This window comes from Salmo trutta, chromosome 4 (assembly GCF_901001165.1).
Source record: "Salmo trutta chromosome 4, fSalTru1.1, whole genome shotgun sequence".
NCBI classification, from domain to species: domain Eukaryota; kingdom Metazoa; phylum Chordata; class Actinopteri; order Salmoniformes; family Salmonidae; genus Salmo; species Salmo trutta.
In genome coordinates this window covers 27,479,869-27,495,565 of record NC_042960.1, presented here as the reverse complement: position 1 = coordinate 27,495,565, position 15,697 = coordinate 27,479,869, and the positions used below count along the sequence as shown (strand labels likewise).

At 42.6% G+C, this 15,697-nt stretch overlaps 1 protein-coding gene across 3 annotated transcripts in view; it reads left to right on the top strand.

Moving 5' to 3' along the window:
* The window catches only part of dennd1b (DENN/MADD domain containing 1B), a 200,919-nt gene that overhangs the window by 119,475 nt on the left and 65,747 nt on the right, over positions 1-15,697 (top strand). For 2 of the 3 annotated variants that reach the window (XM_029750398.1, XM_029750399.1), the window contains exons 7-11: positions 3,605-3,685; positions 8,074-8,133; positions 9,497-9,550; positions 9,835-9,945; positions 15,458-15,558. In XM_029750398.1, the coding sequence (XP_029606258.1) occupies positions 3,605-3,685; positions 8,074-8,133; positions 9,497-9,550; positions 9,835-9,945; positions 15,458-15,558 (407 nt within the window). The remainder of the gene's footprint in view (positions 1-3,604; positions 3,686-8,073; positions 8,134-9,496; positions 9,551-9,834; positions 9,946-15,457; positions 15,559-15,697) is intronic. The other variant, XM_029750400.1, reaches the window with a different exon arrangement.

Below are 15,697 nucleotides of genomic sequence, written 5' to 3'. Positions count from 1 at the left end.
GAATTGATGAGGCAGTGTTTATACCAGAGCGAGAGAAAGGAGGGAGAGCGAACAGGGGGAGAGGGAGACGGAGAGAGGGTGGGGAGAGAGGAAGGGAGCGGTTGGGAGCTGGGACTAAGGAGTGCCATCAGTGTGCTGTCATGTAGCTTTGCTTCCTTAAAGCTACTATGCTGAGAGAGGGGTGAAGGGGACAGAGCCTCCCCAACACACACACACACACACGTGCCCATATGCTCGCACACACAAGCACACAGGCGCAGGTTCAGGGGGTACAGGAAACAGAGCATGTCACGCAACACTTCAACCAATCAGAGCACAGGCGGTCATTAGCTTGCTCTCCTGCTTTTAGCATCTTGAATGTATTTTTTATACATATATTTATTGTATAATGTGTATGTATGTATGTATGTGTATCTATGTGTGTGTATTTTATATGTATTTTATATATATATATATATATATTACTCTGTAATATATTTTATATATTCATATATACACAGTAATCTCTTCTATATTCCTTCTAAAATGTCAATGTCTTTATATTTCACAGACACAGTACCGTATTTGATTTGAACTGAAGTATAGTACTGTAAATTAATTTATGGATGGATTTCTTTGACAGATGTCATTTTCAGTAAAAACAAAAGTAGAGGACAAGTATAAATGCTATTTTCTGTAAAATAATAAGTCCTTTGTTTGTGTGAACATTTCTATGTTCATCTTTATCTCTGCTCTGAAGCAGAGAGAGAGAGAGAGTGAAAGAGGGGAGGGTTTCAGTAAGAGATAGATGACGTATGTGTGTGTGTGTGTGTGTGTGTAAATGTTGGGTGACTGCAGTGTTGGTGTGCATGATTTGGTTTATATTTACCCTGCTGTTGCAAGGCGATGGAGGGATGTTGACAGACGAGGGTAGACCGTAGCGATGAGGGTTTAGGGCCAGGGGTAAATTAAGTGTTTCCTCAGGCTCAGCCCGGTTACTGACCATGCGTGTGAGCATTCAGCCTCTCGTGACAGGAGGCTGTTCAATCTCACACTCTCTATCTCTCTCTCTCACTCTTTCTCACACACACACACCGTTTCACACACATAGTCACGTTCAGGCATACACACTAATGTTAAAGTTCCACCGTCAAAAACTGGCATTCAGAAGAGACAGAAATTGTCTGAAGCCAAAATATTTTTCATAAATAAGAACCTTTTTTCTTTGTCTTAGTAACCGGTCTTAGTGACTACGTAATTATGTCTTAGCAACCTCTATTCCAATTATACTGTGCTCTTTATCATTATAACAGTAACTAGACAAATTATTCAGAGAGTTCATCCAGTAAAAGATGTGTGATGACAGTGCCTGTTTAGTGGCCAGCCTGATCTCTCTATGGAGCACAGACTTCTGGGTAACTACACATCAGAACCCCAGCCCTTGTACAGTAGGTCCTAAATCAGAGCTGGCTAACGGTCCTCTGCTGTGGCCGGACACATCGCTCTGCCTCTTTTTCTTAACCTCCTCCTCGCCGCTCGTTAAACACTGTGTGTCAGACGGGTGTTTCTAGCCCCTCAGAGGAACACACTCTGCTTCCAGCGCCCTGCTCCCAGCTACTTGCCAGCCACACCGTCAGCGCCTTTTCAAATCGCTCATGAGTTGACATACAATATCAGATTACATTTTTGTGTGTATGTGTGTTTTGGTTTTGTAATTAAGTTATATACAGTACCAGTCAAAAGTTTGGACACACCTACTCATTCCAGTGTTTTTCTTTATTTGTATTATTTTCTACATTGTAGAATAATAGTGACGACATCAAAACTATGAAATAACACATATGCAATCATGTGGTAACCAAGAAAGTGTTAAACAAATCTTTTAAATGTTAGATTCTTCAAGGTAGCCACACATTGCCTTGATGACAGTTCTGCACACTCTTCGCATTCTCTCAATCAGCTTCATGATGAATGCTTTTCCAACAGTCTTGAAGGAGTTCCCACATGCTGAGCACTTGTTGGCTGTTTTTCCTTCACTCTGAAGTCCAACTCATCCCAAACCATCTCAATTGGGTTGAGGTCGGGTGATTGTGGAGGCCAGGTCATCTGATGCAACACTCCATCACTGTCCTTGGTCAAATAGCCCTTACACAGCCTGGAGGTTTGTTTTGGGTCATTGTCCTGTTGAAAAACAAATATTAGTCCCACTAAGCACAAACCAGATGGGATGGGGCGTATCGCTGCAGAATGCTGTGATAGCCATGCTGGTTAAGTGTGCCTTGATTTTTAATAAATCACTGACAGTGTCAACAGCAAGGCACGGTGGGAACCACACATGCAGAGATCATCCGTTCACCTACTCTGCGTCTCACAAAGACACAGTGGTTGGAACCAAAAATCTGAAATTTGGACTCATCAGACCAAAGAACAGATTTCCACCAGTCTAATATCCATTGCTTGTGTTTCTTGGCCCAAGCAAGTTACTTCTTATTGGTGTCCTTTAGTAGTGGTTTCTTTGAAAAAATTCGACCATGAAGGCCTGATTTACGCAGTCTCCTCTGAACAGTTGATGTTAACTCAGTTTTTCATATATGCATAGTCACTTTAACCATATCTACATGTACATACTACCTCAATCAGCCTGACTAATCGGTGTCTGTATGTAGCCTCGCTACTGTATATAGCCTGTCTTTTTACTGATTTATTTCTTTACTTACCTATTGTTCACCTAATACCTTTTTTGCACTATTGGTTAGAGCCTGTAAGTAAGCTGTAAGGTCACTGTAAGGTCTACACCTGTTGTATTCGGCCCACGTGACAAATAAACGTTGATTTGATTTGAGATGTGTCTGTCACTTGAACTCTGTGAAACATTTATTTTGGCTGCAATTTCTGAGGCTGGTAACTTTAATGAACTTATGCTCTGCAGCAGCGGTAACTCTGGGTCTTCCTTTCATAGCGCTTGATGGTTTTTGCGACTGCACTTTAAGAAACTTTAATCGTTATTGAAATTTTCCGCGTTGACTGACCTTCATGTCTTAATGTAATGATGGACTGCCGTTTCTCTTTTGTTATTTGAGCTGTTCTTACCATAATATGGACTTGGTTTTTTACCAAATAGGGCTATCTTCTGTATACCACCCCTACATTGTCACAACACAACTGATTGGCTGAAATGCATTAAGATGGAAAGAAATTCCACAAATTAACTTTTAACAATGTATTCCAGGTGACTACCTCATGAAGCTGGTTGAGAGAATGCCAATACTGTGCAAAGCTGTCAAGGCAAAGGGTGGCTACTTTAAATAATCTCAAATATAAAATATTTTGATTTGTTTAGAACTTCTTTGGTAACTACATGATTCCATATGTGTTATTTCATAGTTTTGATGTTTTCACTATTATTCTACAATATAGACAATAGTAAAAAAATAAAGAAAAAGCCTTGAATGAGTAGGTGTGTCTAAACTTTTGACTTGTACTGTGTGTGTGTGTGTGTGTGCGCGCGTGTGTGTGTGTGTGTGTGTGTGTGTGTGTGTGTGTGTGTGTGTGTGTGTGACACATGGTTTAACATTTGTATAATTTGTATTATTCTTATTGAGTGTGATTTGTGGTGTGTTCTAAGGAGAATGAGCTGAATGACATGCTGAACTCACTGTACAGTCTGCCGGTGCCAAAGCCCTTCACCCAAGTCAACCTGAGTGTGGTAAGTACAGTGGGACCACTTGAGCTGTAAAATGCAAAGGAGAGGGGGAACACGGAGGGAGGAGAGAATAGTGATGGGAGAGGAGAGAGGGGAGATATAGTTGAGACAGATGGGTTAGTGAAAAGAGAGTGGCGAGATAAGAGTGAGTTAGAGGAGAGCTTGGATAAGGAAGAGTGGAGTAATAGGAGTGAGATACAGTTGAAGTCGGAAGTTTACATACACCTTAGCCAAATATATTTAAACTCAGTTTTTCACAATTCCTGACATTTAATCCTAATAAAAATTCCCTGTCTTAGGTCAGTTAGGATCACCACTTTATTTTAAGAATGTGAAATGTCAGAATAATGGTAGAGAGTGATTTATTTCAGCTTTTATTTCTTTCATCACTTTCCCAGTGGGTCACATTGCCTTTAACTTGGGTCCTACGTTTCGGGTAGCCTTCCACAAGCTTCCCACAATAAGTTGGGTGAATTTTGGCCCATTCCTCCTGACAGATCTGGTGTAACTGAGTCAGGTTTGTAGGCCTCCTAGCTCGCACACGCTTTTTCAGTTCTGCCCACAAATTTTCTGTGGGATTGAGGTCAGGGCTTTGTGATGGCCACTCCAGTACCTTGACTTTGTTGTCCTTAAGCTATTTTGCCACAACTTTGGAAGTATGCTTGGGGTCACTGTCCATTTGGAAGACCCGTTTGTCACCAAGCTTTAACTTCCTGACTGATGTCTTGAGATGTTGCTTCAATATATCCACATAATTGTCCTCCCTCATGATGCCATCTATTTTGTAAAGTACACCAGTCCCTCCTGCAGCAAAGCACCCCCACATGATGCTGCCACCCCCATGCTTCACGGTTGGGATGGTGTTCTTCAGCTTGCAAGCGTCCCCATTTTTCCTCCAAACATAACGATGGTCATTATGGCCAAACAGTTCTATTTCTGTTTCATCAGACCAGAGGACATTTCTCCAAAAAGTATGATCTTTGTCCCCATGTGCAGTTGCAGACTGTAGTCTGGCTTTTTATGGCAGTTTTGGAGCAGTGACTTCTTCCCTGCTGAGCGGTCTTTCAGGTTATGTCGATATAGGATTCGTTTTACTGTAGATATAGATACTTTTGTACCTGTTTCCTCCAGCATCTTCACAAGGTCCCTTGCTGTTGTTCTGGGATTGATTTGCACTTTTCGCACCAAAGTACGTTAATCTCTAGGAGACCGAATGCGTCTCCTTCCTGAGCGGTATGACGGCTGCGTGGTCCCATGGTGTTTCTACTTGCGTACTATTGTTTGTACAGATGAACATGGTACTTTCAGGCGTTTGAAGATTGCTCCCAAGGATGAACCAGACTTGTGGAGGTATACAATTCTTTTTCTGAGGTATTGGCTGATTTCTTTTGATTTACCAATGATGTCAAGCAAAGAGGCACTGAGTTTGAAGGTAGGCCTTGAAATACATCCACAGGTACACCTCCAATTGACACAAATGATGTCAATTAGCCTATCAGAAGCTTCTAAAGCCATGACATAATTTTCTGGAATTTTCCAAGCTGTTTAAAGGCACAGTCAACTTAGTGTATGTAAGCTTCTGACCCACTGGAATTGTGATACAGTGAATTATAAGTGAAATAATCTGTCTGTAAACCATTTTTGGAAAAATGACTTGTCATGCACAAAGTAGATGTCCTAACCAACTTGCCAAAACTAGTTTGTTAACAAGAAATTTGTGGAGTGGTTGAAAAATTAGTTTTAATGATTCCAACCTAAGTGTATGTAAACTTCTGAATTCAACTGTAGGTGAGGAGACTTGGCTAACACTTTGTTTAGAAATACAAGTGGCATTAAGCTGTTAAACTCTGAGTGGTTGGTACCAGGTCCAGCAAGTTTTCCAGCGAGTTTGGGGGCACTCTCCCCACAACATTTTTCGTCAGAAAATTGAAAGTGACATATCATTTGAAAGCTACAGTCCTTGTCTTTTTGGAAATTAAACTCAAATCTTACTGCTGGCCATAAATCATGCGCAATATGGTCATATTCATAGAGTATGCAATGTAGGTCAATTCACCAAAAGTGCAAACATTTAGTATGCATGGAAAGGGTATACCCTGATGGTCATTGTAAAGCAATGCATTTCCTTCTCCTTCCACATTACCTTGTATGCATCCTCCACATGCGCCATTGATCTACCTCATTGTTTCCAATAGGAAAAGTGAATGGGAAAAGATGTTTGAAGTTTCCTCACCTGTCCGCGTCTTATTTAATTTATTTCCCTGATTGCTAAGGTCTTTTTAAGATGTCAGGCTTGAAAATCCATTCAGCCATTTTTGCACAGTGACTCACTACCCAAACCAGTTGCAACTGGTTTCAAGTGGCCAAGAGACGTCATGTGATATCCTACTGCTGTCTAGTGGACGAACTCGGAATCAGACAGGGGATATATGTACATCAGTGGCTAGGTAGAGACTTCATGTGTATACTGAACAAAAATATAAGTGCAACATGCAAAAATGTAAATGATTTTACTGAGTTACTGTTCATATAAGGAAATTAGTCAATTGCAATAAATTAATTAGATGTTATGTATGGCTTTCACATGATTTGGCGGGGTGCAGCCATGGGTTGCCAGGCCCAGCCAATCAGAATGAGTTTTTCCCCACAAAAGGACTTTATTACAGACAGAAATACTCCTCAGCATCCACCCACCCACCGTCAGACGATCCCACAGGTGAAGACGATGGATGTGGAGGTCCTAGGCTGGCGTGGTCTGCAGGCGTGAGGCCGGTTGGACGTACTGTCAAATTTGTTGGAGGCTGATTATGGTAGAGAAATTAACATATAAAAAAAAAATCTGGAATTGTTTTATTTGAGCTCATTAAACATTGGACCAACACTTTACATGCTGCGTTTATATTTTTGATCAGTATAGATTATTCCTTTAATAGGAAAAAAATTTAAGCATGGCACGTTGCACAAGCCCTGCACTTTTGAAATGGCTGTTTGCGCATGTTTGGAGCGCCACCATTAAGTTAAAGTATCTATTTTTTGTATTTATTTTTTTTAAATAATATTGGAACATTAATTGGTGACAAACAGTAGCAGTCAAAAGTTTGGACACTCATTAAAAGTTAATTTATTTTTACTATTTTCTACATCAAAACTATGAAGTAACACATATGGAATCATGTAGTAACCAAAGAAGTGTTAAACAAATCAAAATATATTTTATATTTGAGGTTCTTTAAAGTAGCCACCCTTTGCCTTGGTGACAGCTTTGCACACTCTTGGCATTCTCTCAACCAGCTTCATGAGGAATGCTTATCCAATAGTCTTGAAGGAGCTCCCACATATGCTGAGCACTTGTTGGCTGCTTTTCCTTCACCCTGTGGTCCAACTCATCCCAAACCATCTCAATTCAGTTGAGGACTGCAGAGTGAATGAATAGCAGCCAACAAGTGCTCAGCTGTCAAAGTAAACGGTGGTTACTTTGAAGAATCTCAAATATAAAAAATTGTTTTATAGTTCATAGTTTTGATGTCTTCACTATTATTCTACAATGTAGAAATGAGTAAAAAAAATATATAATTGAATGAGTAGGTGTGTCCAAACTTTTGACTGGTACTGTATTTTATTTCAAACCTAGACTTTCAAATATCTTACTCCCCAACATAGGGACAATGTAAAAAACAACAACATACATTTCTTTTTTTTTTGGCACCTCTATCATAATCCCACATGTCTTACCTTTCTACCAGTACTAAGCATGTGTTTGTAGGACTTATCGTTTTGAAACCGAAATGTACTTTGAGGGTAGTATACAAAAGAAAAATATAGTTTTCAATGACCAAAAAAGCAACTATTTTTTCATTTTTTTAAATATAATTCTGTATTTATATTATTATACATACTTTACTGTATTGGGTTTTAGTCTTTGTCCATAAGGATCCGCTATTCTTTATTTAGACTAATTAAATCAGCTAGCCTCTCTCTCAATGTAATATCTAATGTCTCTAGGGGTTATACAATTATACAGTTCAATTCATTCCAGTTGCCTTTATTAACTAATCAATACATTGCTTAGAAAGGTTAACAAGTGGAATTGTGCTGAATTATGAGGGGGGAAATACAATTTATTCTGTCATTTTTAGTCTGGCACGCTTTTAATAGGCTTTTATTTTTCATTACCAAGGTTCATTGAGAACACACCGAGAGGAGAGGTTAGGTTTCAACTGCTTTCTGTAGAAAATACAAGTTCGATTTTTAATTGATGAAGCAGAATCTTCCACAAAAAGTTATTTTTGTTTTTATCATGACAGCCAGCCTTGAACAAAAAAAAAAAAACGGATCATTGTCCCCTTTCAAGTGTGAACTCTGTTTTGCTCTCTATCGCTCTCACTGTGAAGACCGCGCTGTTGCATATAGCCACTGGGCAAGTACTGAGCGATGCACCAAGCCAGCAGCCGGTGAGTGGAGGAGAAGAATGAGTGAACAAGAGAGCGGGGAGAAAAAGGAGGGAGGGGAGAGAGAGAAAGAGATGGGAAATTTTAAACCGCTGCTGCTGCACTAACCGCATGGGAGCTGAGGCTTTCCAATTTGGCCAAATAAGCCTGGCTATCTTTTTAAATCTCACAAAAGCAAACTATCCTGGGCCTTGGTATCTGTTTCTTCTCCTCTGGAAAACAATCAAACTTAGTGAATGATTAAGGTTGTTCCATGCTACTGTATTCTCTTTCTGAATATTTAAAGTCTATTTTATGGTGCATGTTTAAAGTAAAGGCAATTGTGCTCAGAAAGTCTCCTTGATGCCTTTCCCGTTAACCCACATTTCATGTTTTTATATAAACATCGATTGAAAAAAAAAAACAACAGATAAGCAAACACACAGCGAGGGCCTGGGACTGAACTGAGGAGAATACAATGATCGTGCTGTGCCGTGGGTTTATAAGGCGGCAATAACCCACCGTTCAGACATCACGCTACTCACTGACACCATTCCTGGAGGTGACAGCATCAATATTATTTTACATTATTCATTGGAACATTGACAGGGCAGCAAATAATGTGACAGTGACTCAGACTCATATATATAGCACAATATCGCCATCAGCAATTCAAAATTAGGTTACATCATTCATTTAGGTGAATTGTCATCAGAGGTTGTTTGTGGCTGACTATAGTTTTGCCTGTGCTTTAATCACTTTTCCCTGGTGAGGGGTATTAGGGTTGTTGTAGTTTTGGACCAGTACTTGGTGGTGGGTTCTTTGTCTCTGCTCTCTTCTAAGGAGGCAAAATGCTGGGGTTAATTCATTTTATGAGTGTGATTTGCTGTGCATGTACACATGCACTTGTATGTGTGTCTGTCATCATATGGTGTGGGTAAAAAAAGTATCAAAAGAAGAACATGACAGGGAGAGAGAAATTTAAAGTGTAAAGAGTGGTTCATGTGCCGTCCAGGCCTCTTTGATCCAAATAGTCAACCTGCTCTGCTCCCCCAAAGTGAGACAGGCAGCTCTCTGATCCTCTCAACAACCTGTGTGTGTTTGTGCTTTCTTTAATGCTGAAATAAAGACCTTGTTTCCCACCAGAGAGCTCAACTTCCCACCAGAGAGCTCAATCTTAAATCTATAGGGTATAGGGATCCGGGCTGCCGTGTGTGTGTGCGTGCGTGTGTTTGTGTGTGTGTCAGTGCTGCCCTCCTAGCTATGTCAGTACAGACGGAAGCTAAACAATTCCCACAGACAGAGGAGTTATAGATCACTCTATGAGTGGCGTGCTGCGCTACTTTGCTGACCCTGTCCTCTCTCTGTATACTTTGTGTTTCCTCAGCACTCCTACTTCATAGCCCCAGATATCAACGGCTTGCCCACAATCCCCGAGAGTGTAAGTCTACCCGTCTGGTTTACCAGCGTGCAAGACCTAGATCTTACCCTGTCGAATAGAGCGCAAAATATACTGTGCAGTTTGAATGTGATTGTTCATTGAAATGTTTTTAGTTGGAGAGTGCTGTCCATTTGAGTTTTCTGTGAAATACCGTAAACCTATGTCCTGAATCTTTAATAATGGTTACGTCCTCGATTTACAGGAAAGAGCCATCCCTAATGCTCAGTGAAGTGTGTCGTTATAAAGTCACTAACTGTCCTGTCTCTTCTGTTTTCCCAATCCAGAGGAACCTGACAGAGTATTTTGTGGCAGTGGACGTCAACAATATGCTGCATCTGTACGCCAGCATGCTGCACGAAAGACGCATCATCATTACCTCAAGCAAGCTTAGCACTGTGAGTACCTCTTCGTTATACACTACAGTATGGTACAGATTCATGCTTTAAAGGAACATTATATTAACTAGGGTTTATGTTTCTGATTAAACATGGCATTCCTCATTAATATTACAGCACTACATCAAGCTTAATATCTAAACGTTCACAGTTTGAATGCACGTATGCACACACACACACACACGGACACACACACGGACAGAGTTCAGTGGTCCTCCAGTCATCTGGCTCTTCTATCTCCAGGCTCTGACAAGTAGTAAAGCCAGCACTAAACCAGGATTATATTTGACTGTTTGTCTTAAACCTTCTAGGTTTTAATGGCCGACAAGCCCTAAATTATCAGTTATTAGACGCTCTAACTCTCTTACGTAGTTTATTATCAGTTATTAGGCATTTAAATCTCTGCCGTAGTACCTGTCGAGGTCTTTCTCCCTGTGCTTATCATTGTGGCTGACAGCAGAACCAAATGTATATGACAGGGAGAGGGAGAGCACGAGTGATGTCATCCACGCTCCTATCTCTACCATTCTGCTCCGGTATCTTCCTGCAGGCCAGAATGCGGAACCGGGGAACGGGGGGGAGGGGGATCCAAGGTCTCCCTGAGGGTGGAGGGGTCCGGGGGAGGTGTATAGAATTTCCCAACCCTCCGAGAATTTCACCTCTCTTCCCCCCTCTCTCCTCATCTCTCCCTCTCCTCCACTCACCTCTTCCCCCCCCCCCCACCCCTCAGCATGTCGGCCCCTCAGAGCCCCAGCCGTGCCCACTGACTCCGGGGGTTACAAGGTGTAAATTATCAGAGCCACGGGTGACGGCTGTTTTCTTAGCAGACGGCTGGAAGTGATATTCTGTGTGATTTACAATTTTGCGTCGCGACAAGACAAACTGTCTGAGGTTTATTTAACTTATATGTCGACGCCCATCGTTAGACCACCCATACGCCTTTTATTGTTCATCTGCCCATCCATCCCGCCCTCCCTCCATCCATCAATACATAAATGCAGTCCATTTTATTAGTGGAGTGTGTGTTTCTCTCTGTCCATCCCTGGCATTACTTTTAAAGAGCAGTTAGCAGAAAGAAGAGAGAGATTAGGCCTCCATCTGACCCCTGCTACCACTGTCCCTCTGAGAGATGGTGAAAGAGCGAAAAGGAAAGAGAAACATAGAAATGGAGAGAAGAAGAGGGAGAGAGAGCATGGGAGAGAGACTAGACACGGCATACATTATGTGGGCTCCAGGCAGAGGGCCTGCCTGTGTGTTAGGGCCCCTAGTGATCCCGCTGTGCCAGTGTAGCAGAACATGGCGGCATGCCTGCAAGCGCCCAACAGCAAAGGAATAAATCATGATGGTACAACAATGCATCAGTTGACTTATTGCTGTTTTGTGACCGGAGGTGAGTGGTACCACTGTTTTGAAAGGCGTGTGGTGGTGCGGTGCGATGGCCGAGGCAGTCAGCCGAGCATGCAGGCTTGTCATGCCGCCGTATAATTGTGCTGCATCAGGCCTCCTCTAACTAGTCAGCTGGGAGGCCCGTGTCTTTCATCTTCCCCTCCCTTGGCCTCGCCGGGCCCTGGCCCCCTCGGTAGGCAGTCGGCAGGCCCCTGACAGCAGCCTTCTCATCATGCTGTCAGTATTATGCTAACTAGGACCATCCATCCACCACGGCCCTGAGTGCTAGCTGCCTGCCTGCCTCACCACCGCACAGCGCCTTGGCCCTACAAACTTATTTCTCACTTTTCACTCTCTACTTCTTCTAGTCTATCAACCTCCCTGCTTTCTCTTTCTGTCTCCCGTTGCCTTCTTTCTCTCTTGCTCCTAGTCGCTCTCTTTCGGTCTCTCTTTCTGTTTTCTCACTCTGTCACCTTTCTTTCCATCTCTTATTCTCTGTCTGCTTTTTGTCATTCTTTCCTCTCTTGTCCTTATAGCTATATTTCTTATGGAGGCTGGTGGGTTAGCACATCATCTGTATTCTGGGTTTTTGTTCCCCATTTTTATTTTGTTGCAGATTGTTTTTGTGTGTGTGTGCAGGTGTGGATGTGACTGTGTATGAGGGTGGCCTGGTGTTACTGCGATGCCCTCTTTCTCTGTGTCTCAGTGCCATCTACTTGTTAGTGGCACACCTGTGTGGCTCTGCACTGATACCAGGCGTTTGTCAACACACAGAGAGAGCAGAGCAGAGGTAATTGGGTGTCTTCCTTTGGATGAGGAGAGGAGGAGAGAAGAAGGGGAGGATAGGAGAGGGAGGGATAGGGTAGAGGACGTGGCGAGGTGTATGAGGTTGGCGAGAGGGGGAGGGGAGAAGAGGAAAGAGAAGATTGGCAAAAAGGCAGAAAAGAAGAGTTGAGAATTGAGGTTTGAGGTTTGTTGATATTGCCTATTCCTCCCCCAGGCCAGTCTAAACCAGTTAAAGAATGGTGTGGGTGAGCAGTTGTAGCACAGTTACTCTGAGCCCGGACAGGAGAGTGACTCTTTAGTTTGTAGGGTCCTGTCTTGGTGAACATCACACACAGAGTGTGCCTGGTTGACTGCTTGTTAAAGCAGGATGTTTTAAAGGCAGAGCAACAAGCTCATCCGAATGAGACAACAGATTCCTATGAAAGTGTTGTGACGTGCTCTTTGATGGCTGACAACGTTGTCTTTGATAGTTACCTGTCTGTTGCCACCCACGCTCCCTGTTCACATCACTGATGAACTGCATTCTTCTGAGCGGCTTGCTTTCACAAATCAGTTTTTAGTACGTTATTAGTTCCTTACTGAGTGCACTCTTCAATCATAACTGTCTTGAATCCATTCTCTCAAGGAAAATAGATTTTTTTTCAATTAAATTGAATTAATACAGTGGATATTTTGGGGGGCAAAAGTATTGTTGAATTCCTGACTGAGTTATTTAGGAATAGAGTGATAGTTGGTACACAGTGTCCACAGATTGCCTCCTGTTAAGGGGAAATATTGTGTTAATATGTTCAGTTTCTCTCAGTTTATAGTATTGTGTGTTTAATGTGGTCAGTTTATGTGAGGACTTAGGAGAGCTGTCAGGGCTGGATGGGATCTGGTGACTTCAGAAGCAGGCTGTTGCTGTATAATCTCTGACCCATCTGAGACTCACACTCACACACCGACCGAGGCAGAGGCTCATTACTGGGAGGACCCCAGGTCCCGGAGGGCCAAGGCTAGCACCTAAAGCAGGCCTAATCCAGTATTTGTTCTTGGGGACTGTATCTCTGCTGTATCTGTGATTCTCCACTGAATGGAATATTAAGCACCAGGTCTTTTGTGGAGCGTGTAAGCCATTTGGCTCCACACATCTATTATTTATTAGCTTGGCAAATATTTTATAAGGGCTCCTAGCCGCCCGCGACCTGCTCTCTGGTGGAGCCCCTGAGAAAAAAAAGAAAGAAAGCGCTTACAAATGTCTATTTTTGATTTAATCGTCTCTAACACCTGTGTGTTAGCTGGCTATAGATAGACGTGGGGTTGGTTTGGGTTAAATGTGACAGGAAGTATGAACTATGCCTTTGGACTCCTACCACCTCGTCTCCTTCCTCCTCAGTTGGGAGGGGGAGGAACAAATCACATCCAAAAAATGTATTTTTTTTTATGTTTATCTTAGTTTCAGTAGAACCCCCCCCTCCATCCTTAGAAGAGAGATACGCTGTCTTCTCTTTTAACCTGAGAGTAAAAGCAGGCCAATTGAGGGCTAAGTGAGCCTCACCTTGAGGACTGGCTGTGGCTGAGATAATTGGAGTTGGTTAGCAATTTTTTTTCTGTCCCATTACCTCCTGGTACCAACGGCTGAGTCTCCTCTCTCTCTGTCTCCCTGAGGAAGGAGTTTGCATGTGTGTGTGTGTGTGCGTGTTTGCATGTGTGTGTGTGTGTGTGCCTGTTTGTGTGTGTCCGTGTATACGAAGGAGGTGTGCACCGCTGATCCATTGACCTTTCTTCATCATTATTTAATAGGTTTATACTGTCACCCTTTACTAGGAGAGGAGAGAAAGGCAAGACAGCTTTGATACTCTCCTGTCTCCAACTGATACACTCTCACATTAATATTCATACAATTGATTTATTTCCTCCTTAGAAAAAAAAATGTTTGCTGGGGAATTAAATCTGACAGGACGGTAGCATTGTTGTATTTTATTTGAAGGAGGCGGCAAAGCGAGTATGCATATGCAGATATGTGAAGCAAGACACCAATTAAAAGTTGATTAAGCCTTAATGATGGTGGGACTCTGTGAGAGATTGCAGGAAAGTAAATTATTGCTCCTCTCTCGAAATAAAAAATGAAAACGGTTGAACCTCCCCACCACACACACACACACACACACACCTCATATGTTAAGAGCTACACAGACGTTCAGGCTCTTTCTTTAAGGAGGGGGGGTAGGGGGGGGGTGGGTGGGCTTGGTGCTCTTTGTGTCGGTTCAGTTCAGTCGCCAAGCTTGGCCGCGTTTGCTAGCTCGCCGGTCACTTGTGACATTGTGTGTAGTTTGTGTGTGTGTCTGCGGTTCACACTTCCAAGCATAGCGCCTGCTCCCAGGTCCCAGCGGTATTGGCCCAGCCCGTAGCGCTAGCGTTGGCGGTCTCTCTTGGCTAACTCATGTTTCATTCTTTGGCAATTTGCCCTAATGAAGTCCCCACAGAGCCCTCAGACCACTGTTCTCTTTCTATATTTAATCATGTTATTTTAATCTGCAGGATGAGCTAGCTAGGCTGCCCCTCTGTTTGTGTGTGTGTGTGTGTGTGTGTGTGTGTGTGTGTGTACTAGTGTGTGTGTACTAGTGTGTGTGTACTAGTGTGTGTGCACGTGCGTGCGCAGGTCATTACAATTACTAGGTAGTCAAGAGCCTGTAAAACTCCAGGGTCAGAGTCTATACTCATCTATTTGTCTTTTTACATGATATCCTTAAAGAGGAAATACAACTGTCCTTTGAAAATAAACAGTGACTCTTCTGTGTCTATTTTTCTACATTGATAACAAACGGGGGTTAATGTTTTGAGTATCAGGTCTTTGTTGCCATTCTTTTCATCCTTTATTTCTTTTTGTGTATCCATCACAAGGTTTCATACCACACACACACACACACACACACACACTACTCTTACCTGATTGATATCCATCTTTCAGTCTCTCTTCTTCTATTTGTGTGTGTGTGTGTGTGTGTGTGTGTGTGTGTGTGTGTGTGTGTGTGTGTCACCACTATCAAAGCTGTCAGTGTCATGTCTGAGTCTTGTATTGTTGGGATGAAAGCTGAGCTATACATTGGCAACAGTAACACAACAGATCATACAGTCTGTTTTTGGGGGGGAAGTTGAACATTTTGGTGTTTCACTAAAGATTGAAGTTCCTTAAAAGGTACATTCTGCAAGATGACATCATCATACACAACGGAGCCAGTTTCCATCTTGCTGAATCTACCTTTCAAATGAAAACCAGCAGTAGTTCTAGCCTCGAGTCAGATTTGAGAAAGGTCTGATTGGCTCTGTTTATAATATGTTGTGTTTGTCCCTCTCATAGTTAACTGCGTGTGTCCACGGCTCTGCTGCCATGTTGTTCCCCATGAACTGGCAACATATTTACATCCCTGTACTGCCTCCACATCTACTGGACTACTGCTGGTAAGACTCCGCTACTGGACACACACACACGAGAGCTCTTCTTATTCCTCTCACACTATTTTCCAGTGAGGTTTTGCTCCGTAATGAACAGTGTGAATGGTCTTCCTACATATTTGATTCCCTGGGCCCGGTCAGCACT